Consider the following 27,785-nt stretch of genomic DNA (forward strand, 5'->3'; position numbering starts at 1 on the left):
TTACAGCACCGATTTCTGACAGGCACCAGCGTAAGGGAACGGGCAGGCAGGCTCTGCAGGGACCAGGGCTGGCTTCAAACTGGTGACCTGGAGGTGAAGGGCCCCTTCTCTTGTTACTAATCCCGTCGGCCACACAAGCCTCCTGAAAACGATGCTTTGGTTTTATTGCCACAGAGGTCATTTATAAAATCATAAAACCCAGGGTAGGAAACCAACCCGGCGGCAGCAACGCACAGAAACAGCCCAACGGCCAAGTTCAGCCCTCCCACAGCACCCTGAATAATTCAGTTGATTAAATGTGAGAAGTTCTGATTAACGGGAGAGGGGAGGAGGAAATGGATAAACAACTTAACAAAAAGCTAGTTCTTTATTATTGCAACCAGAAATGACCAAAGACGGTGGTTTTTTTTTTTGTATTGTCTGCACATTACACGCGGAGAGAAACAAGAATCAGGTTTGCAACATTCAACAATTCAAAATAAAATTCAAAAAAAAAAAACACCAACATAATCAAACCCAAGAACTTTCTCGACTGGTAATTAGCAGGGACGGAATATAAACGAGGTGGCATTGAACAAAGAAAGTAACAGTGCACTTTTAATAAACCAATTTCATCCATATCTCCACTGATTCGCAATTTAACAGTTCTATCAGCAAAGCCTCATTTCCCTAACTAGACCTGCACTTTTAAAAAACATGACTAATTCAAGGCTCATTAATATCAATTTGGATGCATTTAAAAAATAACGCTTAATACCTACGCAACAGGTGAAAGGGCCATAGTCTCAAACATCAGATGGTTCTCACTGTATGGTTTAAAGTAGAAATATCCCCAAATTAACCAACGAAGTCTGAATGTTCCCTATGGCTTCGTAAACAAAAGGTATAGATTTTTTTTTTCTGGATTCATTCTTATATTTTATTTAGCTCTGAGATGCATTGCACTACAATATTGAATACTGCCTTCTTTTATTTTTTTTTTTTTTTCTCTGCAATTTTCCCCTTCATTTTTCAACGAGGAATACGATTTGTATTCACTTGACGGGTCTTAGATGGTTGGACTCGGTGATCCCAAGGGTCTCCTCCAACCTGAATGATTCTATATGATACGCAAAGCAGAGTTAACACACCTTCTGGCCTCAGCACATCTCCTCCATCTAAAGGGGAGCTCGGTGATTTTGGCAAAACTGGCTAAAAAAGCAAAAAAAAAAAGGCTCAGCTACAGCTTAACACCCTGTAGCTACCGGTAAAAGTGTGGAGCCCCCCCTTGGCCTAAGCTGGCGATTCAGAAGGCATTTAAACAAGTGTGGGAACAGGCTCCTTGAAGGCAATAGGATTACTCACTTCTTAAGAAGTTACCACATGTTTAAGTATCTGAATCGAGTTCCTAATTACGGCGCTGGCCGCCTCCCCGTGCTCCTCCTCGCACCGCTGGGGCAGAGCTCGCCAATCCCTTAAAGCCATAAGGCCAGGCGTCGCGTCCCACGGGCTTTTAATAGCTGCTAGGTTGGTATTCTGCCCCCCCCCCCAAAAAAATAAAACTCCTCAAGCCCTAAAAAAAGAATTTTAAAAAAAAAAATTAAAAAAATTACTTATTTATAAATATCAGGTATTCACAGGTGGGAAACGTCTTTTTAATGGGAAGTGTTTTTACACACCAATGAAATGTACAAGCGATGAAAAGGTACGTTGACAAAGACTTAAAAAAACAAACCAGCGAAAAAAAAAAAACAAAAACAAAAACACAACCCAAAGTATAAAATATATTACAGGTCCACCGAAATAAATTCACACGGGAGAAAAAAAAAAATCGACACAATAGAAACTTTCCTTTTTCTTTAAAAAATAGAAGATATATCACAAAAGCTTGAACGTGTTTATTTTATGTTAGTACTAAAAATCAAGGAAAAAAGCTTCATATATTCTCATCACAAAAATATTTACCAGCCACTTCTTTTATTTCCACGTTATGATTATCTGGCTCAGCGAGGGGGGGTAGAGGCTGAACTGCACCCAGGCTACAGAAATCGTTCCAGAAGGGTCTCCTCAGTTTACAACTTACTGCAATTTACATTTTCTCCTCCTCCCGGGCACCTTGCTGCAAAGGTTCCAGAGGGATTTGTGACAAATCGGGGAGGAATAAGACAGGAATCTGTATTTACAACATTCATCTTGGCCGCTGCCGAGCCGCGGGGAGCGGTGTCCCATCAACTGCCCAAGTCTTCGTTAACGCTCTGTGCAAATTGCCCTCGGTGGGCGAAAAAAGAGACAGCATCAGAATGTACCAAAAATCCAACCCCTGGGGCTCGGCCGGGATGCCAAAGGCACCGGAGAACTTCTCCTCATCCCTCCCAACCCCCGATTCACTCCAGAGTCCCCGACGGGGGAGACACGAGGTGGCTGGGTCCCCCCCAAACCCCGAGGGGGCTGCGCTGCCGTGGTGGGGTGGGTGAGCGGGACCTGAGTCCCCTACGGGGTCCTCAGTGAGCCTTGTGCTTCCTCTTCTTGTGTTTTTTATCCTTCTTTTTGTTGGCGCACTTGGAGCAGAACCACTGCATCTCTTCCGGGGGCGCCGTCGTGATCCCCACGCAGGGCCTGGGGAGGAGAAGGGAAAACACCGTCAGGTCTCAGAGGAGTTAACACAACTTTCTTGTTTCTCACCCAAAGAAATGAAAGTTTTCAGTGGGAGACAAGTTCTAGCCTTCAAAGGAATATAGTGATTATATTATCATTACCTTCACGAGTATAACGATGGAACAGAAACCTAAAACCCACTGGCTTTGAAACAAACAAACAAAAATATATATATATCATTGTTTATATATATATCAATTGATATATATATATAAAAAATATATATCAATTGTTTATATATACATCAATTGATATATATATCAAATATACATATCAATTGTTTATATATATATCAATTGATATATATGTTAACACAACTTTCTTGTTTCTCACCCAAAGAAATGAAAGTTTTCAGTGGGAGACAAGTTCTAGCCTTCAAAGGAATATAGTGATTATATTATCATTACCTTCACGAGTATAACGATAGAACAGAAACCTAAAACCCACTGGCTTTGAAACAAACAAACAAAAATATATATATATCATTGTTTATATATATATCAATTGATATATATATATAAAAAATATATATCAATTGTTTATATATACATCAATTGATATATATATCAAATATACATATCAATTGTTTATATATATATCAATTGATATATATGTCAAAAAAAAATATATATCAAAAATATATCCATATATATATATCTCTCTCTCAAAATATATTCTTATCACTCTGATAAGAACTTTTACTTAAATAAAAAAATACGAACAGACTTTCAGGTACCACAGGCCACATTTAAAAGAATTTCAAACGCTTCTTTAACCCATCTGCAAAAAAAATCTTCACGATTTTACGCAGCCGGGTAAGAAAAGGCCTAAAAAAAGTGATTAATTCCCTCCCAACCCTTTTATAGGAGCTGACATTTATATCACCGTTCACACAATGCTCCCTAATTTGAAATGTCTATCCGGATACGCTGCGCTCGTAATCCTGGAGTTCTCTCCAAAAATTACCGGAATCAGCAATATTTCCCAGCAGTTTCAAAAACAACTGTTATCACCGACGCCCATTAATTAAAAAGCAACTCTCCTTCACAGCTTAAAATCTGCTTTTTTTTTTCAAATTCCAGAGAGAGGCAGAGATAAAAATACCTTCCAGATTATTAAATTGGACGCAGCAAAAACCATTCAAATATTCCTGGCGTCATGAACCGTAAAATCAAAGGAAAAAAAAACAAAAAAAGGAGTTTTTTTGGATAATATAGCCCCCATCTGCCAGGGAATGGCAAACTAGGATGGAGAGGAGGAACTTACCAGTGATACCAGTCGTCGCAGCCGTCACAACCTATCATTGGACTGCCATCATCTGGCTTGTTACAGCCAGGGCAGATCCAGATCTGGTTGCCCCACTCGTCTCGGATCTGGTGCAGAGAAATAAAGAGAGTTACCCGCTTTGCAGGACCAAGGGAGCAGCAAAATTGGTATTTTTTTATGTTTTAAAAATACATTCTTGCTTATCCCACAAAGCTACTCTGTGCTCACTGTTGTTTTTTATGAATTCTCCCCTCCTATGCGCCCAGCATCAAGTTTTAATTTATTTTCCCTAGCCTTCAAAGGAATATAGTGATTATATTATCATTACCTTCACGAGTATAACGATAGAACAGAAACCTAAAACCCACTGGCTTTGAAACAAACAAACAAAAATATATATATATCATTGTTTATATATATATCAATTGATATATATATATAAAAAATATATATCAATTGTTTATATATACATCAATTGATATATATATCAAATATACATATCAATTGTTTATATATATATCAATTGATATATATGTCAAAAAAAAATATATATCAAAAATATATCCATATATATATATCTCTCTCTCAAAATATATTCTTATCACTCTGATAAGAACTTTTACTTAAATAAAAAAATACGAACAGACTTTCAGGTACCACAGGCTACATTTAAAAGAATTTCAAACGCTTCTTTAACGCATCTGCAAAAAAAATCTTCACGATTTTACGCAGCCGGGTAAGAAAAGGCCTAAAAAAAGTGATTAATTCCCTCCAACCCTTTTATAGGATATGATATATATATATCAATTGATATATATATCAATATATATATCAAAAATATATCCTTATATATATATATCTCAAAATATATTCTTATCACTCTGATAAGAACTTTTACTTAAATAAAAAAATACGAACAGACTTTCAGGTACCACAGGCCACATTTAAAAGAATTTCAAACGCTTCTTTAACCCATCTGCAAAAAAAATCTTCACGATTTTACGCAGCCGGGTAAGAAAAGGCCTAAAAAAAGTGATTAATTCCCTCCCAACCCTTTTATAGGAGCTGACATTTATATCACCGTTCACACAATGCTCCCTAATTTGAAATGTCTATCCGGATACGCTGCGCTCGTAATCCTGGAGTTCTCTCCAAAAATTACCGGAATCAGCAATATTTCCCAGCAGTTTCAAAAACAACGGTTATCACCGACGCCCATTAATTAAAAAGCAACTCTCCTTCACAGCTTAAAATCTGCTTTTTTTTTTCAAATTCCAGAGAGAGGCAGAGATAAAAATACCTTCCAGATTATTAAATTGGACGCAGCAAAAACCATTCAAATATTCCTGGCGTCATGAACCGTAAAATCAAAGGAAAAAAAAACAAAAAAAGGAGTTTTTTTGGATAATATAGCCCCCATCTGCCAGGGAATGGCAAACTAGGATGGAGAGGAGGAACTTACCAGTGATACCAGTCGTCGCAGCCGTCACAACCTATCATTGGACTGCCATCATCTGGCTTGTTACAGCCAGGGCAGATCCAGATCTGGTTGCCCCACTCGTCTCGGATCTGGTGCAGAGAAATAAAGAGAGTTACCCGCTTTGCAGGACCAAGGGAGCAGCAAAATTGGTATTTTTTTATGTTTTAAAAATACATTCTTGCTTATCCCACAAAGCTACTCTGTGCTCACTGTTGTTTTTTATGAATTCTCCCCTCCTATGCGCCCAGCATCAAGTTTTAATTTATTTTCCTACACTCCAGCTGGTTGACAAAAGTTTTCCTGTGTTGTCCCATAAACCAGTAAAGCCAGTTGCACCACCTCAGCCTCAGCCCTGGCCTTCAGGTCTGGCAGCCGGGGCTTCAGGACACAACTCCTGCCCCATTTATGGGGACAATTTTTTAAATTCTATCCCATGAAAGGCAAGAAGGAGCCAGGGGCAGCCCCCACGTACGGCACCAGCCTGGGGTGTATGTAAAATATACAGCCCCCCAACGTATACGTCCCCGTTATTACTTATTAGCCAAAGCCTTCAACTTCAACTACCTGATAACATCAGGGGATAAAAAAAAAAGTCGTTACTGAGTAACTTTCCATTCCCCTTATGACATTTATGGCACAGCACGATTTACTAAAGGGTAAACGAAGCGAGGGAGGCAGATCATTTACAGTATTAGGCAGCTGCTTACTGGATTTGGCACATTCAGGGCTTTATAATATATATATATATTTTTTAATGTGCGCCCAGCATCACCTTTTAATTTATTTTCCTACACTCCAGCTGGTTGACAAAAGTTTTCCTGTGTTGTCCCGTAAACCAGTAAAGCCAGTTGCACCACCTCAGCCTCAGCCCTGGCCTTCAGGTCTGGCAGCCGGGGCTTCAGGACACAACTCCTGCCCCATTTATGGGGACAATTTTTTAAATTCTATCCCATGAAAGGCAAGAAGGAGCCAGGGGCAGCCCCCACGTACGGCACCAGCCTGGGGTGTATGTAAAATATACAGCCCCCCAACGTATACGTCCCCGTTATTACTTATTAGCCAAAGCCTTCAACTTCAACTACCTGATAACATCAGGGGATAAAAAAAAAAGTCGTTACTGAGTAACTTTCCATTCCCCTTATGACATTTATGGCACAGCACAATTTACTAAAGGGTAAACGAAGCGAGGGAGGCAGATCATTTACAGTATTAGGCAGCTGCTTACTGGATTTGGCACATTCAGGGCTTTATAATATATATATATATTTTTTAATGTTTATATCCTGCTAGAGCCATTGTTTGGATTTTTAAATTTCAAGTGGTTTCTTTAACGGTTCCTTGGTCAAAACATACAGGGAAAAGGTCCCCAAATCCACCCGAAGAAGGGCAGTTAGCAGCACAGAGTACAAAATGTCTGGGTTTGTACCCTGATTTCATCACCCCTTTGCTGAAATTCACATATTATCACCCAATCTCAAGAACACAAACTGTTTTGTTCTCAGCTTTCCTGCTTTCCTGCATTCACACATCGCTGAGGCAACAACTGTTTTTGCTATCCCTACAGCCTACAAAGATGATATTAAAAAAATAAAAGATTAAACACCCCAAACGCTCTTAGGGATAAAAAACCCCAAAAGAACCACTACAGGGTGGTCTGTACATCTTCTAGCACCTCCTGAAAAATCAATAGGCACGTACTGGAGCTGCAACCAACACTTCACTCTCCACTGACTCCTCTTAAAGCCCTGAAATTTCTTTTTTTTTTTTCTGATTTAAAAATAGAAAAGACAAACCCCAAGAATATTAAGCAGGGAACAATCCCCTTCCCAACAGCGAAATGTAGTTGGCAACGTCATACAAGGAGCTTGATTTTTGAAGTTGATTGATTGCAAAATTCATTCCTATCTACGTATCCAATCTCACATCTGCAAAGTCATGTTGAGTTGGTAGAGAAGCATCTGCTCTGCAGGTCTGTCCTCTGAAAAGGTCCTGCACTTGGAAGGCACCCACCCAGGGTGCTGCCTGGCTCAGGCACCAGCGGTGCCAGCTGTAGGTGATGCTGCCTGATGTCCCTCCATGAGGTGCTGGGTGCCAGCTGTAGGTGAGGCCCCATCTGGAGCACTGTGTCCACTTCTGGGCTCCCCAGTTCAAGAAGGACAGGGAACTGCTGGAGAGGGGACAGCAGAGGGCTACAAAGATGATGAGGGGCCTGGAGCATCTGCCCTATGAGGAGAGGCTGAGGGACTTGGGTCTTTTTAGTCTGGAGAAGAGAAGGCTGAGGGGGGATCTGATCAATGCCTATAAATACTTAAAGGGTGGGTGTCAAGAGGATGGGGCTGGTCTTTTTTCAGTGGTGCCCAGGGACAGGACAAGAGGAAATGGGCACAAACTGGAATATAACAAATTCCACCTAAACATGAGAAGGAACTTCTTGACTTTGAGGGTGGCAGAGCCCTGGAAGAGGCTGCCCAGGGAGGTGGTGGAGTCTCCTTCTCTGGAGGCATTCAAAACCCGCCTGGACATGCTCCTGTGCAACCTGCTGTAGGTGGGGCATTGGACTAGCTGATCTCCAGAGGTCCCTTCCAACCCCATGTGATTCTGTGATTCTATGATGCTGCTTGATGTCACCCCATGAGGTGCTGGAGCGTGTCCAGAGAAGGGAAACGAAGCTGATGAGGGATCTGGAGCACAAGTCTTGTGAGGAGTGATGCAGTCCTGAGTGATGTGCTCTGGGCAATCCTGCTTTAGCAGTGGAGTTGGACTAGATGATCTCTAGATATCTTCCAACTCTGACAATTCTGTGATTCCATGAGTGGCTGAGGGAGCTGGGGTTGTTCAGCCTGGAGAAAAGGAAGCTGAGGGGAGACCTCCCTCTCTACAACTCCCCAGTAATAAGCGACAGGAAAAGAGGAAATGGCCTCAAATTGTGCCAGGGGAGGTTTAGGATGGCTATTAGGAAATATTTCTTCACCAAAAGTGTTGTCCAGCACTGGAACAGGCTGCCCAGGGAATTGGTGGAGTCCCCATCCCTGGAGGTATTTAAAAGCTGGGCAGACGTGGTGCTGAGGGACATGGTTTAGCAGTAACCTGGGCAGTGCTGGGTTAATGGTTGGACTCAACGATCTTAAAGATCTCTTCCAACCGTGACGATTCTAAGATTCTATGATTAGACAGACACCCTAATTTACCCAAACTTAACTTTTCAGGGGGGATGTTTGGCTGCAGAATTACCTGCCTTAGGCTTTCAGGGGCTGGAGACGGGTGGTCTATAACCATCGAAACCTCTGCCTGCCTGTTAAACGAGAACTTGGGGCTGCTGAATGAGGATGTTAAAAATATTGCCCAACTTCTCATTCCTTAACGAGCCAAGGGTCATGGAAGGAGGGACAGTCTGTGATCGAGGATGCTATTTTAGTACAAACCGCTGAGAGTTCATGATAAGAGCACCCTTGCCGAGATGCTATCCTACAGGGAGATCCCACATCTTTCTTTTATTTTTAAACTCTAAGATCATCCTCCTGTCCTCTCCTGCAGAAGGGAGTTGTGCACCTCTGTCACACCGGCTCCAATCTTATCTCTACAAGAGCTTTCCTTGTGCGACGTGGCAAAAACCATTTCATCATTCTGTGTCCTGGATTCCCTTCACGCAAGGGTCTAATAGTCACTAATTATTCCCTTCTTCCCCAGACTCTCTCCCAGCTTTTTGACTTATAAATGTCTCACATCAGGAGTGTCTCTGCCTCTGGACATAGTTGGATCCTGATGGAGTAAAAGCCCTGGTTTCAACTGTAATCATAGAATCATAGAATGGTTAGGGTTGGAAGGGACTTGGTTTCAACCATAACGCTGAAGCACGAAATAACCTAGAGTCTACGTGTCCTCTAAATTCTCCATAAGGTGCTACGAGTTTTGCCACCCTTCTCACTCTCTACGACTACCTGGAGGTTGTAGCGAGGTGGGGGTCAGTAAGCACAAAATAACCCAGAGCCTACGTGTCCTCTGAATTCTCCATAAGGTGCTAAGAGTTTTGCCACCCTTCTCACTCTCTATGAACACCTGGAGGTTGTAGCGAGGTGGGGGTCAGTCTCCTCTCCCAAGTAACAAGCGATAGGACAAGAGGAAATGGCCTCAAGCTGTGCCAGGGGAGGTTGAGAATGGATATCAGGTAAAATTTCTTCACCATGAGTGTTATCAAGCACTGGAACAGGCTGCCCAGGGAAGTGGTGGAATGTCCATCCCTGGAGGGACTTCAAAGCCAGGCAGACGTGGTGCTGAGGGACAGGGCTTAGTGGTGGTTTTGTCAATGTCAGGTTGATGGTTGGACTCCATGATCTGAATGGTCTCCTCCAACCTAGTCAATTCTATGATTCTAAGTACCTTGGAAAAGTTCCAGGTTTTCTTCCTTTAAACTAACATCATCTCCAAGTTACTTGCTTTAAACACTCACTGAAGAAAACTGGATGTAGTACAGTATTTTTGGAAATGTTTCTCTCTTAGGATGAATTTCCAAGCTTCTGGGCACTGCTGTAACAGGAAGAGTGACCCTGTACGTACGGCTGTGAGATGGTCTCCTCCAACCTAGTCAATTCTATGATTCTAAGTACCTTGGAAAAGTTCCAGGTTTTCTTTCTTTAACATCATCTCCAAGTTACTTGCTTTAAACACTCACTGAAGAAAACTGGATGTAGTACAGTATTTTTGGAAATGTTTCTCTCTTAGGATGAATTTCCAAGCTTCTGGGAGCTGCTGTAACAGGGAAGAGTGACCCTGTACGTACGGCTGTGATACAGGAGGTGAGGATGAGTGTCCTGCACCCTAAAGACAACGCACAGCTTCTGGTGCTGTAACCATCTCCAGACTGAAATGTAGCAGCTGGTCAAATAGAGACCAGTAACGTGACACAACTGGTTTAAGTCCAGCAGGGAAGAGCACCTTTTCCATTAGAAATGGCAGGGTAGATTTACACTAGGAATCACCATAAAAACAAGAATTAAAGAAAAAAAAAGATAAAAATCACACCTGTGTTGCAATTAAAGCACAAGGAATCACTTCCATCCCTGGAGGGGTTCAAGACCAGGCTGGATGGGGCTTTGAGCAACCTGGTCTGGTGGAAGGTGTCTCTGCCCATGGCAGGGGGGTTGGAACTCAATGATCTTGAAGGTCCCTTCCAACTCTAACCTAATTGTATGAATCTATGAATTGTAATAAAAGCAAGTTTCAGGTGTTTTGAAGGTGAGGGTTTTAAACTGCTACCCATGATAGATAAGGAAGGTGTCCTCAACCAAGCTGGAATTCAGCCAGGAGAGGGAGGATAACTACACTGCTGCCACTGTTAATGGCATCTGCTGCTCTTCAAGGACCAGGAATGCTCAGGACTTCCATTTTATATGGCATCTAAAGCAGATGTTCTTTTAGAAAGTGCAGTCCCTACACCATGTGGGATGGGAGACTTTTCAAAAGGAATGAAGAAGTCTTAATGCTACCAGACAGAGGCCAAGTTCAGCCCATACGTCAAACAGACTAATGACCTGTAGACTAATGAACTATCTACAGACTTTCTGAGATGCACAAACATTTGCAATTTCTCTATGTTGAAGAAACCAGAAAAGAGATTAGTGGACTCAACACATTTCAAATGAGTCAAAATTCTTGACGCCGCATGAGGGTTTTGTACTTTACCTGACTGACAGCAAAATCTATGGCCAGCTTGACATTTGAGGTTTCAATTCAGCACTTACGAAAGCATCTATAAAAACCATCTCCACCTCCAAAAATAAATGCCCTCGCTCAGTTAGCAGAAAATACCAAGTGGGATATAACTGGACTTGTTTATCACAAGCCCAGGAACCATCAGTTTGAGCTGCTGAGTTCACCCAGGAGTTCAGCAGTTCCAAGAGATGAAGGTCACCGGCCCTGGTGCGTGTTACCTACCACGTAAGTACTGACGGTCTCAGTCACCACGCTCCTGACTGGAGCTTTGGAGCCTCCTGCTGCTGAGACGGCTGGAGAGGGTGGTGGGATGAGGACCGGCGAGACGGTAGCCTGGGGAGGAGGAGGAGCTGGGGCTGGAGGAGGGGTGACATGAACGGGAGCTGGTACAGGTGACGGCACGGGCGGAGGTGTTTTGGGCCGGCTGACTGGAGTAGAGTTTTTGGCCTCTGGAGCTGGTACCACTTTGCTGATGACTCTGTAGGACCACAAAGGAGAATTGTTAGGAGCTGATGGGAAAGAAAGCAACGATCGATCAACGACGAGACATAAAGAAAACACAGTGCTGCTAATTCACATCACTTCTGAGCCTCTTTGGTAGGCTGTTTCAACCCAACACAAGGTACATCCATCCATGGGATGGGATAAAACCATTACAAAGTGAACACCACGACAGCCTGAACCACTCTCCAGCTCGCTGTCAGAGAAATATTCTCTGTGGCTTTACTAAACCTTTTTTCGTTAAGTTTTATTACATTAGCTCAATTTGTGGGAAATATTAGAAAGGAAAGTTAATCAGCTGTGAACAGCACTGATTTTAATCTTCAAACCGAGAGACGATATCATCCTCTTCAGATCGTACATTAGGGGGTTCTCCAAATATTTGCTAGTTTAGTATTTCTTTCCCCAAATGTTTATGAAACCAGCAGTGGATCTAGTCAGGACAAATAAATGACGCACACGATATACTCAGCAGTTAAAATATTGCTACTTACTCGAGTAGCTGAAGTAGACAGGATGTAGCTCTAGTAAATACACAGTATAGAATAATCTTGCCCAGGAAGGGGGAATACATAGAGGACCCAAGGTTTATTAATGAATGTTGATACACAGTGTTATTGATGTGCATGCGATTTAACGGACAAGACAGAAAAAGCCCTTACCATAAGGCTCTAGGTTAGAAACGTAAAGAGAGAAGGAAAAGGATGTTTTAGAAAACAAAACAAAACAAAAAAACCCCTCAAACAAAACACAGAATAGGTCTATTTGTTTGACCATATTTTGGTAAATCATTTAACTAACTTATTTATGTTTGAATGGTAACTGTGGGAGTGCAATTGATTTGCGACGGGACTGAAGGAAGAGGGCGATTTAAAGAAAGGTTAGACATTCCAGAGAGGAGATCTTAAGAAGGTAAAAAGTGGAGACATCAATAGGAAAACCATGACGAAAATCAAATTCCAGCAACTCCTGAGAACTGGGAAAGTCCAGGTCCACTGCCAATGGGAATCCTACATTCACCTTTAGAGTTTACTGCAGCTCTCTCACGATATTCAAAAGGCAGTATCATTAGGAGCGGAGACATTGTCTGCATTTCAGGTCAATAATCCAAGCCATCGTTTGAGAAAGGCTTGGAATTCTACAGCATTTAATGCTTGGCTGAGCTAGTAAGTGGTTTTCTTCCAAGATGTGCCACTTGAACTCTAAACCAAAACGAAACAGAGCCATGGGTTTGGTATTCCTGCCTCACCTGACAACTGCAACATCACACCTACCTTCCAAGACCTACTATGAGTGACCAGGGGAAGAGAACCAAGACCAAGGAAGTTTAGAAACTTGGAGTGGAGCAGAAACTAAAAGGTGTTAGATGACTTTCCATCAGCAACTCTGAAGATATTCACACTACTTGATGGCCCAGCGATTGCTTCAGATACCTGATCTGGGAGCTCAGGCTCTTTTTATGTGTCAGTAGGTGCTAGACTGTGAGTCAAAGCACAGGACTCCTGATTTACCTCATCTGTGACTTGTAGAAGGAAGTAAGTCCTGGGATCTGGGACATGGACCTGTTGGAACAGGTCCAGAGGAGGGCCATGAAGATGATCAGAGGGCTGGAGCACCTCTCCTATGAAAACAGGCTGAAAGAGTTGGGGTTGTTCAGCCTGGAGAAGAGAAGGCTCTGGGGAGACCTTAAAGCCCCTTCCAGTCCCTAAAGGGGGCCTACAGGAGAGATGGGGAGAGACTCTTTATCAGGGAGTGGAGCGATAGGATGATGCGTCACGGTTTTAAACTGAAAGAGGGGAGATTTAGATTAGATATCAGGAAGAAATTCTTTGCTGTGAGGGTGGTGAGACCCTGGAACAGGTTGCCCAGAGAAGCTGAGGCTGCCCCATCCCTGGAGGGGTTCAAGGCCAGGCTGGATGGGGCTTTGAGCAACCTGGTCTGGTGGGAGGTGTCCCTGCCCATGGCAGGGGGGTTGGAACTGGATGATCTTTAAGGTCCCTTCCAACCTAAACCTTTCTATTATTTTATGATTATTGTGCCATCCTGGGAGCAACCTACACACCAAATCCAGTTTCTTTCTCCTGTTAGTGGGGTACATCCAAAACCCCACTGTTAACTCCCACCAAGAAAGCTTTCTCTTTGGCTCTTGAACGTCCATGATGTGTTTCTGGCTTAATGAAAGTCTTAGCATGTGGCTCCCCAGAGCTCCTGCCTGACTGGCCACTTCAACTCAGATGCTTCTGCTGTGCCTTCCTTCTTCCACAGCTCCCACAGAGAGCCCTGGCTCCCAATGCTGAATTCCTAAGACCTTGGTTGGTGGCAATTCTCCCATGGTTTGCAAAGTCACCCTCACGACTTGAGAGCCAACTCACAATAAAAGAAAAAAAAAAAAAAAAGAAAAAAATTAGCAATAATAAAAGCAAGGAGAGGGACAGACAGCAAAATATTTGGCACCGCAGAAGTCATTTGGACCGTTTCAAACGTCATTACCCCTTCTTCTCCTGCCTCCTCCTTCTACCCCCTGCAAGTAAACAAAGTCCTGCTATGACTTCTTCAGGGAGTCAACCCTCCTCGAGTCTAGACTAGGAAATGTATCAGCTAATAGGATTTTAAACACAACTTTGCACCCAGTGTAAACAGTTCTAAAGAAGTATTAGCTAATATGATTTGAATAAGAGTGACCATGCCCAGCGAACGTATGAAATTAAATGACATAGTTTCTTGGGCTAGATAAAGCCGGGTTCTCCTCCTGAACAGGGTCTTCGAAGCCACTCTGTTAATAACTGCAGAAGGAACATCACATGAGAAATCTTCCAAAACTACAAATATTCATTAGCGGGCGACACAGACTCATTGATTGGCTGGTTTGCTTGAAGCGTGCAATTAGGACATGTTCAGTATATAGGGCACGTTGTTTATCTTGATTGTAGAGCTCAGTTATCAAAACAGGAGATCGGCATTTCGGAGCACGCTTGGGCCTACCACTCCCTTGGGCTAATGAAGTTCAGAGACTTTAGACTCCAGAGTGGAGAAATGACTGGCTTTGTGCTACACCATCAGAGGTGATGGAGTAATCTCAGCGAGGGTGGTTTAGCCTGTCCTCCATCCTGAAGAAGGGGCTGCACACACGGCAATACGGAGGTGGGGAGAAATCAAAGGGAAATAGCAATCCCACAACTAATAATTAATGTTACTTCAGACTTGGAAAGAAACCCGATATCAAAACACTATGTAAATGATGGCAAGATTTATGAGCTCTGTTTTATAGACAGGAAAATCGAGGCACGGAGCACGCTGCAAGTAGGTGGTACTCACTACAGTGAAGCTTCGATCCTCCTGGTACCCAGGTCCCTGGTTAGGACTTAAAGTCTACATTTGGACATCACCTTATGTGTATCATTACTTTCCTTCCCAAAAATGCTTCTCACACGCTTCCATCATCAGCACTTGTATATTAAAAATCACTAAGTACAACACTAAATATGACAAAACTTCACCCCACCCTTCAAAGACCAAGAAATCTAAAACCGAGGCTGGAATAATAATCAAACACAAATGAACATCAACCACCATCAACATACTCGGAGTCCTGAGACAAGAATTACACTCCTCTCCAGGCTGCTTGCCTGGCGGTGTCTCACAAACACGTTCTCCACTGAAAGATAAAAAGTCAATTAAAAGTTGTTTTTGAATCAAAATCGTTCCTCCAGAATGAAGGGGTGTGAGAAAAGCCTTGGAATAGATGTGGTAATAAGAGCTTCCATAAATCATAAGTAAAGGTTACCACTCCCTTTAAAATAAACCCCAGAATTAATGTAAACATTGTGTATCTGGTTGTGTCCAACCTAAATTAATTTTGCATTTTTTTTTTTAAACGCCAGCAGGAACTGTATTTCTTACAGAACCTCGGTGCCTTTAGAATTGATAGACCTCTTCATAATGATTCTTCATGACTCTATAATGGCAGAATGAATGAAAACCCATGTTCACCATTACTCCAGGGCAATCATCCTGTCCAAAGTTAAGCATCCAAACCCAAACAGGCTGAAACCCAAGTGTCTGTTTGCAGGAAAAGTGCAAATTCTACCAAGATTTTAAGTGTTGCGAGGGGTCAGTTAATTTAGAATTGGCTCGAAGTGGGCTGAGCTGTAACACGCTACATCTGGAGCAAAATGAGGCTCCAAGGTGTGAAATGGTTTCCTATCTTTGCAAGTAATTGATTTGATTTGATTCCGATCCTTCTGGCTGACAGCCCCCTGACTGCTTCATATAAACACAGGGAAAAAGACGTGTCCACCGAAAGGAAATGGCTTCTCAAAAAAAAATAGGATATGAGCCATGGGGCTGGATGATTGCTCCGGGTGATGGGCTGTAAAAAAAAATATGCTGTATCGGTACTTCGAAAGGTCTAGTAAAAAATCACAGTGATCTTTGTTTCTTGGAGAAAGAAGCTGTTTCACATCGGATCTGCCTAAAGAAAAAATGACATTTGAAAAGTCCTAATTCTTTCCTGAACCCGTGACCCATTTTTAAGCAAGGAGCAGGAGCTAAAGGGGTCTTTGTGCGTAGGAAAATGACCCCATCAACTGCACTGATGTAATTAAAACTAGTACAACTCACTGGGATTACTACAAGTTATATTATTAGTGATATTATTATCTATTAATATTGATATTCCCTTATCAATCAAATTCCTTGATGCTAGAAAGTTAAACGGTGCCAACTATTTTATTCCTGACAGATCTCGTATTGATATTCCCTTATCAATACAAGTTCCTTGATGCTAGAAAGTGAAATGGTGCCAACTATTTTATTCCTGACAGATCTCACACCTGGAACTGAGATTGCTGCAGCAGAAAAAAAAAAAAAAAAAGAAAAAAAAGAAATACTCTAAGAGCTGTGGGTAAAAGTGTCAAAACCACCTAGGGGAATCAGGAAGATTTCCATATGGTTTAGATTCTTCACAGATTAGAGGTGATTTTGAAAATTTTATTCCAACCCTGGAGGAGAATCGGTGTAATTTAAGCTCTGCAATGTAGACTAATTCCCATATTACTTTTAGAAAGGGAAATTCAGTTTTTATCTCTTATGCCCTGCTGAATATTTTCTTCTGTGCAAACAAGTCGTATTGGCAAACACCAGCTCCACAAACACACGCTACGACCAGCTCACGCGTTCCTGGGGTGCCAAAATGTATCAAACCTCCAGCAAACCCCCTAGCAATTTTGCAAGTGAAAAGACTTCAGTACTTAAATTTGAAATTAAAAAAAAAAAATAAAATTAACACGATAAATTGCCTGCACTGTGATATTCTTCTCTATCAAGGAAAATGAACTGTGAAGGCTTATTCCAAGATATCATCCGTTTTGGTGGACACTGCCTGGTCTCACACAAATGTCATGACTTTTTGAGTGCACGTGGAGCTCAACAGCCCATTCTCCATTTCTCCTTTACAGTAAAATCCTGCAAACACCCCTCTCTGGGGTGAGTTTAGTGATTTCTCAGGCATCGTGGCACCTAATCCCATTCACAACTTCATTGAGTTTCATTTTAAAACCACTTCATCTTTTTGTCCCCACCATTACCCTCTTCCAGGATCTCACTGTTCTGGTGGCACAGCAACCTCTTCCAATTTCCAGCCCACATTCATAGCCAATTAATTCCCATTTGTTTGTGTGCCAACATTGTTCTTTAGCTTAAATAGCTTTCTCCCTCCAAAATGTTTACTTGCCTGATGTATTTATAGCCAGCAATCATATCCCCTCTTCACATGCTAGACTAAACACACAAAGTTGCTCTCCTCTCCATGACACAGCCTCCCCTACGCTCCCCCCAACATTGCTCCGAGCCCTCCTCTGCACCTGCTCTTCCCAATTCATCCTCCCTGAACATAAGCTGCCTTCAAGAATTGAATATAACATTTCAGATGACGTATCAACAGGTTCTTCTATCATCACCTGGATGCTTAGAATCAGAATGGTTTGGGTTGGAAGAGACCTTCAAGATCATCCAGTTCCAACCCCCCTGCCATGGGCAGGGACACCTCCCACCAGACCAGGTTGCTCAAAGCCCCATCCAGCCTGGTCTTGAACACCTCCAGGGATGGGGCATCCACAACTTCTCTGGGGAACCTCTTCCAGTGTCTCACCACCTTTGCAGGAAAGAATTTCTTCCCAATATCTAACCTAATCTCCCCTCTTTCAGTTTAAAACTGTCACCCCTCATCCTATTGCTCCACTCCCTCATAAAGGGTCCCTCCCCACCTCTTCTGTAGGTTTCCCTTAGGTACTGGAAGGCTGCTATAAGATGTCCCCAGAGCCTTCTCTTCTCCAGGCTGAACAAACCCAACTCTCTCAGCCTGTCCTCACAGCAGAGGTACTCCAGCCCTCTCATCATCTTCGTGGCCACTTCCACTATCTCTGCTAAAATTACCTCTTGCAATGCATCCTACACTTGTATCATGTTGGTGACTCTGTCATCCTGTGATCAACTAATGATCCCTCACCCACTCAACGCACCTACCGTAGTGATACACCTACTGATCAGCTCTTAATTTCTGGTGGAAGTTTCTATTGGTACACTTCAAATGCAAAGATTAAATGGAATTTCTCATTTATGGAGTTAGATACCATTTATTTCCCTTCAACTCAAGAGGATCCAGTTCTTTCCAGACGATCATCAGACCCTCATTTGTACTGACATGGTCCTTCAACCTCCCTGCCAACAAAAGGCATGGGTGTTCTACGTCCTTCTGTGATAAAATTTTAAATGAAGTTATTAAATGAAACTCATCCTGAAATACCTCCTTGAGCATGTTGACCCTTAAATGCAATTTTTCATTTAGGAAATTAGATACCATTTATTTCCCTTCTACTCAAGAGGATCCAGTTCTTTCCAGACGATCATCAGACCCTCATTTGTACTGACATGGTCCTTCAACCTCACCGCCAACAAAAGGCATGGGTGTTCTACATCCTCCTGTGATAAAATTTTAAATTAAGTTATTAAATGAAACTCATCCTGAAATACCTCCTTGAGCATGTTGACTAGTAACCTCCTCCCTGGTTATTTAAGCTCTCTTACAACTCTCAGTTGCTGCCATCCTTTGAGCTAGTTCCTTACTACTGAGCAGTTCCTCTGCTAGTCCTGTCTTTGCTGGCTTCACTATGCATGTCCTGTGTGATGGTATTAAACATTTTCCTGGAATCCAGCTTGGGTTTGCCATCTTTTATTCATCCAGAAGAGAGCATTCCTTTTTCCAATGGTAAGACAGACGTCAACTTTATGCCAGTGTCTCACCTCTTCTCCACCGCAGCTGAGACCTTCCCTTGGAGGGGAAGCTATTTGATCCTCTGCACCCAGCAACTGGTTCTCCAGTCCAGGAGAAACCACTCTGCAGTGGAAGGTGGAGATGGCTGCTCTCAGCATTGGTAGTGGAAACAAATACCTGGGACACACGGCAAAAACTCAGCTGCTGCCAGCCACATCTCTCACTGGGACTGCAAACTGGACTAGGGTGACCTAGAAAACCAGTTGCTTCATCAAAGGTTGATATTAAGCCTGTTGGCATCATTTACTTCCATTTTGTGTGTTATTCCATTACTTCTGAGCCTTTAACCAGCTCTTCTTCCAAAATTTGTTTTATAATTCTGTGCACTGCTGTCACTGGGTGTCTAGATCACTTTCCCTTTCTTCCCTTCTTCAGCACTTCCATTTATTCTATTACTTATTAGAAATAGATTTAACAAACATTGCATTTAAAAATAAAAAAAGAAATGTATTAAAAATTACTTGTCACTCAGTCTGCAAATTCATGACCCCCTTCTTCTAGAACTTGGGAGAAAGATTTTCCCATTCCATGACTTCAGTGCACAAAGGCCCCTATGTTTTGCTTCCCAATTCATTATGGTAATTTCCACCACCGTCAACCTACAGCTGTTACCCAACTTTTCCTAGTTCTCAGGAACGCAGAGGATGAACAGAGGATCAGAAGGAAAGTACTCTTTCTGTTCTTGGATCATCCATATATCATCCTTCGCCTTCTCCCTGTCTTCATTTCCATGGTCCTCCTTCTTCCTTTCTTTTCCTATTTGCTCAATATCCTTCACAACATTTAATTCGGCTTGACTTCAAGCCTGACTTCACCGTCTTCTGCCTTGAAGACATAACTTCTTTGCTAACCATCCTTTTCTCCTAGAGGTACGATGTTTCTCTTTGAGATGACTCTTTGCCAGGAAGGGTAACGATAGGACAAGGGGAAATGGTTTTAAATTGGAAGAAAAAAGATTCAGATTAGATCTCAGAAAGAAATTTTTTACTCTGAGGGTGGTGAGACACTGGAACAGGTTGCCCAGGGAAGTTGTGGATGCCCCATCCCTGGAAGTGTTCAAGGCCAGGCTGGATGGGGCCTTGAGCAACCTGCTCTAGTGGGAGGTGTCCCTGCCCATGGCAGGGGGGTTGGAACTAGATGATCTTTGAGGTCCCTTCCAACCCAAACCATTCTATGATTCTATGATTCTTCCCAACATCCTTTTGGAAGGAGCTATTCACACAATTTCATAGCCATTTCCTCCAAATGCCCCCCTCCCACAGGCAGCAATCACCACTTTTGAATCCCTCAGGTCTTCAGTCCAGCTGACATTTCTAGGTAACTCCTTTGGTTTATGCTCTCGAAATGGAATTACAGGTTTTCTACTGTTTATTTTTCCATTGCTTTAAGTGAAACAGAGTTCTGCCGCCGGCCTCCGCCCTCTGTATCTGTGACACCACGGTATTTCTCTCGACAACCACAAACACCTTTCTGCCGATGATGACTCCTGAACTTCCCTCCCATTCTTTCTCACCATTCCGACCTACATCTCCAGCTGGTTCATCACCAGTCTGACAACACAGAACTGAGCTGGTAGCGTGGCGTCTTGGTATCTTTCATCTTCTTTTCTTTCCCTTATCATCAATAACAAACTGCTCAGAGCTTCAACGTGAAAACCACCTGGCATTATCCCCTTCTGCTGAGCTCTCAGCAGCAAAACCAGAACCTGGGAAAACATGTTTATGCTCGTGAGCTCTTCGCAAACTTTCTCTTACGTCTTCCTTGCAAACTGCCCTGTATTGTCATTTGTTTTGGGAAATGTTATGAGATGCAGGATCTAGAATCATAGAATGGTTTGGGTTGGAAGGATGCACGATCTACAATCATAGAATGGTTAGAGTTGGAAGGGACCTTCAAGATCATCCAGTTCCAACCCCCTGCCATGGGCAGGGACACCTCCCACCAGACCAGGTTGCTCAAAGCCCCATCCAGCCTGGCCTTGAACACTGCCATGGATGGGGCATCCACAACTTCTTGCTCATAAACCAGTCCTACATTTACCTTCTTTAAAGGGAACCAGTGTAAAATATGAATTGTATGAACTACCAGAAAATAACACCAGCATGGGTTTAGAAACCTCCAAAACTGTAATTTCCAGCTTATTGCTGAGAAATGTTTTTGTAAGAACGAAGCAAACCAGCCAGTCCTGAACTTGGAGGCTCTGTACAGCTACACATCAATTGCTTACAGAACAAGTTCACTAAATTCAGGTAGGACCATCTTTTTCTCTTCTGTCTACAGATGCCTACTTCTCTACGACCCTCTTGTCCACATCCAGCTCCCAGGAACTCTAACACAAAGCCCTGGGTCTACACAGTTTCCTCACACTTTTAAAAAAAAAAAGTTCAATAAAAGAGTGAATAAAAAGAAGCACTTCTGTCGAAGACAAGAACAAATCAGTACCTTTCTCTTGCAGCCATCTTCTACGGTGGCAAAGTCTATTTTTTGAAACAAATACCCATCTGCCTTTCTAATCTTTCAGACATATTTGATTGGTTTCTGTTGTGCTTCATAAGGGCAGCTGCTCAAACCCATTTACACAAGCAATTCACTTATGTGTCTAAACCTGCCTGAAGTATTTTTTTTTTTAATTGTGGTATACAGTATACAATTTTTTTACTCTTGAGCAATAAGCAGTAAAATCAAAGAATCTCCCTGTTAAGTTGTTTTAGTTTCTAATGACTCAAGCCTTTTAATGGATTCATTTTTGGAGTCATCACCCAATGTGGCCAGCAGCAAAATGAAAATAATTTGCCACAGCCTACCACCTACCATAAACAGGATGAATAATTAGTTGGGGTGGCTTCAGTAATTTAAAAAAAAAAAAAAGGAGAAAAAACTAAGGACTATACCTGAAGTTGGAAATAACTCATGCTCAATGAAGGAAAAAACCTGTCCTAAATCACCTTGAGAAATATAAACAAAAATGATAATTTGCTTGTTTTGGTAAAACGGATATGGTATTTTTCAGGCTTTTTTTGTTTGTTTTTATGTAAAAGCTGCAATCCTGCAGCAAGGGAGAGGCTGAAGAACCTCCACTGAAGGAAACGAGACTTCTGGATGGATACAAGACCACACATGGGAATTTTACTGCAGGATCGGGGCCAGTACGTCACACTCAAAAAGAACATGAACCATGAAATGAACCATACCCGAGACAATATCTTCATTAAGATACATTCAGCATTTGAAAAAGGCATTGAAAATCAGTCCCCTCAGCTCTGAGAATTTAAAAGCCTACAGAAGAGAAAAATGCAGGTATGTGGTGTATACACACACAAACGCAGAGGCACAGAGATTTATGGGCGCCGTAAAGATCCCTGGAATTCCCAACGCACACCTCCGCGGCCTCGGAGAGCAGCAAGATCATTTTTCATTGCTCTGCCTCCTCACTGAGGTGGTCTATTGATCATATCAAAAATGACGATTTCACCATTTTACGCTCTTTCTTACCTCCCAGCCAAAGCTGCATTGACACCCAGAGTGTTGATTCTGCTAATGGACCGTTAACACGGTCCATGATAATTGGGATACCCATTAGTCCTGCAATAAACACAGACTTTCGCTGCCTGGGCCTCTATTGTTTAATTTTCACAGAATCACAGAATCTTCTAGGTTGCAAGGGATCTTAAAGATCATCTTGTCCAACTGTCAACCTAACTGACAAAAATAAACACCCACACAACAAACAAGGAGCATCACCATCACTAAACCATACCTCCCAGCCCTACATCAACCTGTCTTTTGAACACCTCCAGGGATGGCGCCTCAACCACCTCCCTGGGCAGCCCATTCCAATGGCTGATAACCCTTTCAGTGAAAAATTTTTTCCTAATATCCAGCCTGAACCTCCCCTGGCACAACTTGAGGCCATTTCCTCTTGTCCTGTCGCCTGTGACTTGGGAAAAGAGACCGACCCCCATCTCTCTACACCCTCCTTTCAGGTAGTTGTAGAGAGCAATAAGGTCTCCCCTCAGCCTCCTCTTCTCCAGGCTGAATAACCCCAGCTCCCTCAGCCTCTCTTCATAAGGCTTATTCTCCAGACCCCTCACCATCTTTGTCGCCCTTCTCTGGACCCGCTCCAGCACCTCAATGTCTTTTTTATGGTAGGGGGCCCAAAACTGGACACAGTACTCAAGGTGAGGCCAAAACAGTGGTTTCCCAAAACAGTGGTTTACCCTTTTGCATTTTTCTCCCCGAAGTATCACTTTTTTTTTCCCCCCTCCTATTTAATTCCACAAGAAGTTCTCCTCCAGAGCTTTGTGTTGAATAAGCAACATCTAACAGGGTAACCAACACCGCCCACAGCTGCGTCCCACAACAGCCCCACGCTGCTTGCGTTACGTCTTTGGGAGGGTTTGGTCACGGTGCCTTAACTGCTCCAAACACTGCTCTTATTCATAAAAACGTGCTGGAGGAGGGGCTTCCAGCAGGATTCCTTTACCTGTTTCCCCACCACAAAGCAGTGAAATAAATGGAGTGGGTCAGGAGCTACTTGGCCGGTAACACAAAGCTACGGCCTCGACAAGTCAATAAAAAAGCCAATCCTTTCCTCCCCGGCCAAGGCTGGAGGCAAACAAATTTGGATGTGCCTACACAGGGAAGTTAATGAACCCCATTATTCAGCTCTTGTGGGCAAACACTGCGAAGGCAGGAATCTAAATTATCAAAATCTGAGTAGTTCTTCACTAAACAGCACCCGAAGTTCCAAAGTTTCTTCGCACGGTTGGATTTAGCCACACGAGAACAACCCCATTCAAACTTAAAGCTCTTTGAGTTGGGTTGGTCTCTTCTTCCAAGTAACAGGCAACAGGACAAGAGGGAATAACCTCAAGTTGTGCCAGGGGAGGTTCAGGCTGGCTATTAGGAAAAATTTTTACGCTGTAAGGGTTACCAAGCATTGGAATGGGCTGCCCAGGGAAGTGGTGGAGCCACCATCCCTGGAGGTATTTAAAAGGTGGGTAGACATAGTGCTTAGAGACATGGTTTAGTGGTTCTTGTCAGTGTTAGGTTAACTGTTGGACTAGATGATCTGAAAGGTCCCTTCCAACCTAGGAAATTCTATGATCCTATGAATATCCACCAAAGATGATACTGTAAAAATAAGATGCATTATTGGAAACTACACAGGGCAGAATTCTAGTTAAACTGAAGCTAATAGTGAAGCCCTGTCTTAGATATCTAGCTTTTTTCCCACAACTCCCAGGGAGTTTGAGCAGTTTTCAAAAAACACATATTTGCTAATACCTCCTTCTTCTCTCCTCCCTTGGTGCCATTACCTTTTTAAAGTCTGATTGTGTATGTGTGTGTGTAGATTTCCCAAGAAAATTCAATCTCTGGAGAGTCTGCAGATCAGCTCTTAGGTAAATTAAGCTTGTTGCAGATAGAACATCCATCATTTAGGCATTTCAGCATCTGGTTTTTGGAGAACATCACCCTATAATAAACTTGGTGGGACTCCGCATGCTGCAGGTTAGATATTAATGTTTTACAGAATTTCAAAACGTGTAACTAAAGAACTGTTTTGCTGCAATTCTGTTGCCCAACTGCCGTTGCACTTAAAATAACGAATTCTTGAGCAAGTAGCACTGATGACCCAAACCATGTAAATTTATGAAAAATAAACTCCTCCAACAGTCCAGCTGTATTTTAGATAGGGTTATAGCTTCAATGAGATTTTTCTCAAGCTACATCTCATTTCAGGCTTCCATCTTTTCAGACACATGCTATTTTGTCAACTTACAAAAATATGTGCTGTGAGCACCTTATTGTGGTAGAAGTTCTTAGATGGACAATCACAGAAACTCAGTGTAATAAAACAGAAAGCAAGAGGACAGGTTCCTCTGTACCCCTAGTCCCCAAAGTATGCTTCTGGGTCACAGAGAGGTCCCATCTACTGGTCACAAAATAATTTGGTCTATATATATGCCACCTGGCTTTGAGATTCCCTGCCAAGGGTGTCAGCCAGCTCTGCTGGTGGCTTCTGTCCTGGGGATATCATGCAGTCGAGCGAGCCTCCAAACGAACATAAACTAGGCCTTGGACTGATAATATCCTACACCAAGCGATAAAAAGCTTTAGTGGAGTCAATTAAATAACTGGATAACAAAAGTTCTTCTATCCCTTAATCCTTTCAGGATTGTATTTTACAATCCACAGGTTATTTAATATACGCTTTTTATAGACGCACACGTGTACATATCTGAGCATGTATACGATTTTTTTTTTTTTTTTGAGAAAGCCACATATCTACTCACTTAAAAAAAATATTTAAGACAAGGGACAACTTGATTAGAGTGGTAGGTCAGGTTTACAAGTTGAATACTGTTAAAATACCTGTCTTTCCCCTTCTCATGACTCGTTTCCAGGTTCCAGAGCTATAATACAGAACGACTCCGGAGCAAAAGCCCAACATTTTAAGACAAATTTGGAGATCTGATTTCACCAAAAAATATATCTCCTGGTTCTAAGTCACAGAAGCACTGAAACAGCACCACTGAGTGGTGCTCTGCTTTGTGGTCTGGCATTAGTGTCAGAAACCATGTGTTTTGTCTTAAAAACTGTACTTCAATGTAGAATAAATTTATCTCACGTACCAAAAATGACAGCACATACTTTTGCTGAAGATTATGTCAACTGTGGTAGTAGCTGGAATGTCAACACCTTATCCATAGACACACTTTTTAAAAACTTAGGTGTACAAAAAATGATTGTGCTCAGGAGAAAGTAACTAGACAAAGAGAAACCACGACACAATTGAATAGAAATATTCAATTCTGCCCATCATTTGCAGTTGACTTAAAATTTAAAAGCCTATACTAGCTGTGGTTTTTTGTTTTCTTCTGTTTTGTTAAAAAAAGATAGCATCTCTAGTTCCTTCCTATACTAACTCAGTTAGCAATCTACCTTGATAACACCGGAGTGAAAAAAAAAAAAGCAGTGAAAGCCCCTTCAAACATATCATTCAAATCATATCTAAAAAGGTGGTCATAAATATTTTAGAACCCAAGCAAACTAATAAGAGCTAGGCCCATTAAGGATAAGATCTTTTACAACAAATTAAATAAAACAATTTATTGAAGCTTGGACTTGAGATAAACTAGATTTACTAGCTGACCTTTTATTCATTTAAAGAACAAAATTAGCTCTAATTGCATTAGAATGGAATCCAGTAAATTTCTTCTAATGTGGCATCCATGCAAGTATTGCTGTAATTGTTTACAACTAAGATGGAAATGCTTTGATTATAATCTACTTTCTTCTTGTTTTACTGTGCAGTTAAAACACTTGGAAAAAAACAACCCTAAAGTAGAACAGTTTTTCCAATATTGGCTGCTCCATTCTTCAGCAGAAGTACATTTTCATGTCTATTAACCTAACGTTATTAATAGCTGTCTCTTTAGAACCGATGTGTGTTGTTAAGAATATTTGCACAAGAGACAAGGTGGAATGTAGAAACGAAGAGCAATACACACAAGAAAGAGAAAGAAGGAGACATCTCTGCCACTACCACCACTGCATTCTATGTTGGTCCAAGTAGAGGAACCAAAAAGCAAAATAATAAAGAATAAACTATTTGCTGATCACCCTGAAATGAAGAGCAATATGCACAGGAACGAGAAAGAAGGAGACATCTTTGCCACTACCACCACTGCGTTCTATGTTGGTCCAAGCAGAGGAGCCAAGAAGCAAAATAATAAAGAATAAACTATTTGCTACACTGCAAAGGCATTTTCCTCACTACTGCTGCTGTATTGGAGTAAACTTGTGTTGCTGCTGTTGTGCTGTGTTTATGATGGGATGTGAATCTCCATTTTGGTCACCATCAATCTGACACTTGTTCTTCAGACACCCCAAAGTCTTGGTGGCCTCACCAAGATCTGTAAGTTAATTCCATTAAAGACTACGTTTTATATGAAGTTCCCCCAAATAAAGCAATTTATGATGGGATGTGAATCTCCATTTTGGTCACCATCAATCTGACACTTGTTCTTCAGACACCCCAAAGTCTTGGTGGCCTCACCAAGATCTGTAGGTAGTTCCATTAAAGGCTATGTTTTATATGAAGTTCCCCCAAATAAAGCAACCTCCAGCTGAACAGGTACTTCAGTACTTCCAAAAGCCTCCACACAGCTCTTCTCTTTAAAAGAGGAAATTGAAATAACTGAGAATCTCACCAGTGGTGCCCAGCAACAGGACAAGGGGCAACAGGCCTAAACTGGAACACGGGAAATTCTGTCTCAACATGAGGAAAAAATTCTTGACTTTGAGAGTGTCAGATCCCTGGAACAGGCTCCTAAACTGGAACACGGGAAATTCTGTCTCAACATGAGGAAAAAATTCTTGACTTTGAGAGTGTCAGATCCCTGGAACAGGCTGCTCAGAGAGGTTGTGGGGTCTCCTTCTCATGGAGATATTCAAAACCCACCTAGATGAGTTCTGTCTGACCTGCTCTGGCTGACCCTGCTCTGGCAAGGGGGTCGGACGAGATGATCTCCAGAGGTCCCTTCCAACCCCTACCATTCTGCGATTCCATAATTAGTCCATCTAGTTTTTACTCATCAAATTCTATGAATCCCCAAAAACTTTCCCACACCTTTTCCCATACCTCCCAACATTTCTATAGGATAATTACCAGACATTCAGGACTTCATTATCAACACAAATGAAACATAAGTTTAACTTTCCATTAACATAAGACAGCACAAAAGCACAGCTTTGGTTTCTGCCTGTTGGGAACTACTTAAAAGCCTGATGATCCTACTATGGTCTTTTCTACTAAGAACTTCAAACAGAGGTGGCAGAGACTTCTGGTATTCCTTCAGA

General features: G+C 42.2%; 1 protein-coding gene across 1 annotated transcript in view; it reads right to left on the minus strand.

Annotated features, from left to right (window-relative positions):
* Positions 1-352: 352 nt before the first annotated feature.
* Positions 353-27,785, minus strand: part of TAF3 (TATA-box binding protein associated factor 3) — a 138,978-nt gene continuing 111,545 nt past the window's right edge. Inside the window, exons 5-7 of the mRNA XM_014949113.1 lie at positions 11,312-11,567; positions 5,363-5,469; positions 353-2,595 (exon numbers count right to left, since the gene is read on the minus strand). Of these exons, the coding sequence (XP_014804599.1) occupies positions 2,481-2,595; positions 5,363-5,469; positions 11,312-11,567 (478 nt within the window). The 3' untranslated portion in view covers positions 353-2,480. The remainder of the gene's footprint in view (positions 2,596-5,362; positions 5,470-11,311; positions 11,568-27,785) is intronic.

Source organism: Calidris pugnax, unplaced genomic scaffold (genome assembly GCF_001431845.1).
Source record: "Calidris pugnax isolate Ruff unplaced genomic scaffold, ASM143184v1 scaffold125, whole genome shotgun sequence".
Taxonomy (NCBI): domain Eukaryota; kingdom Metazoa; phylum Chordata; class Aves; order Charadriiformes; family Scolopacidae; genus Calidris; species Calidris pugnax.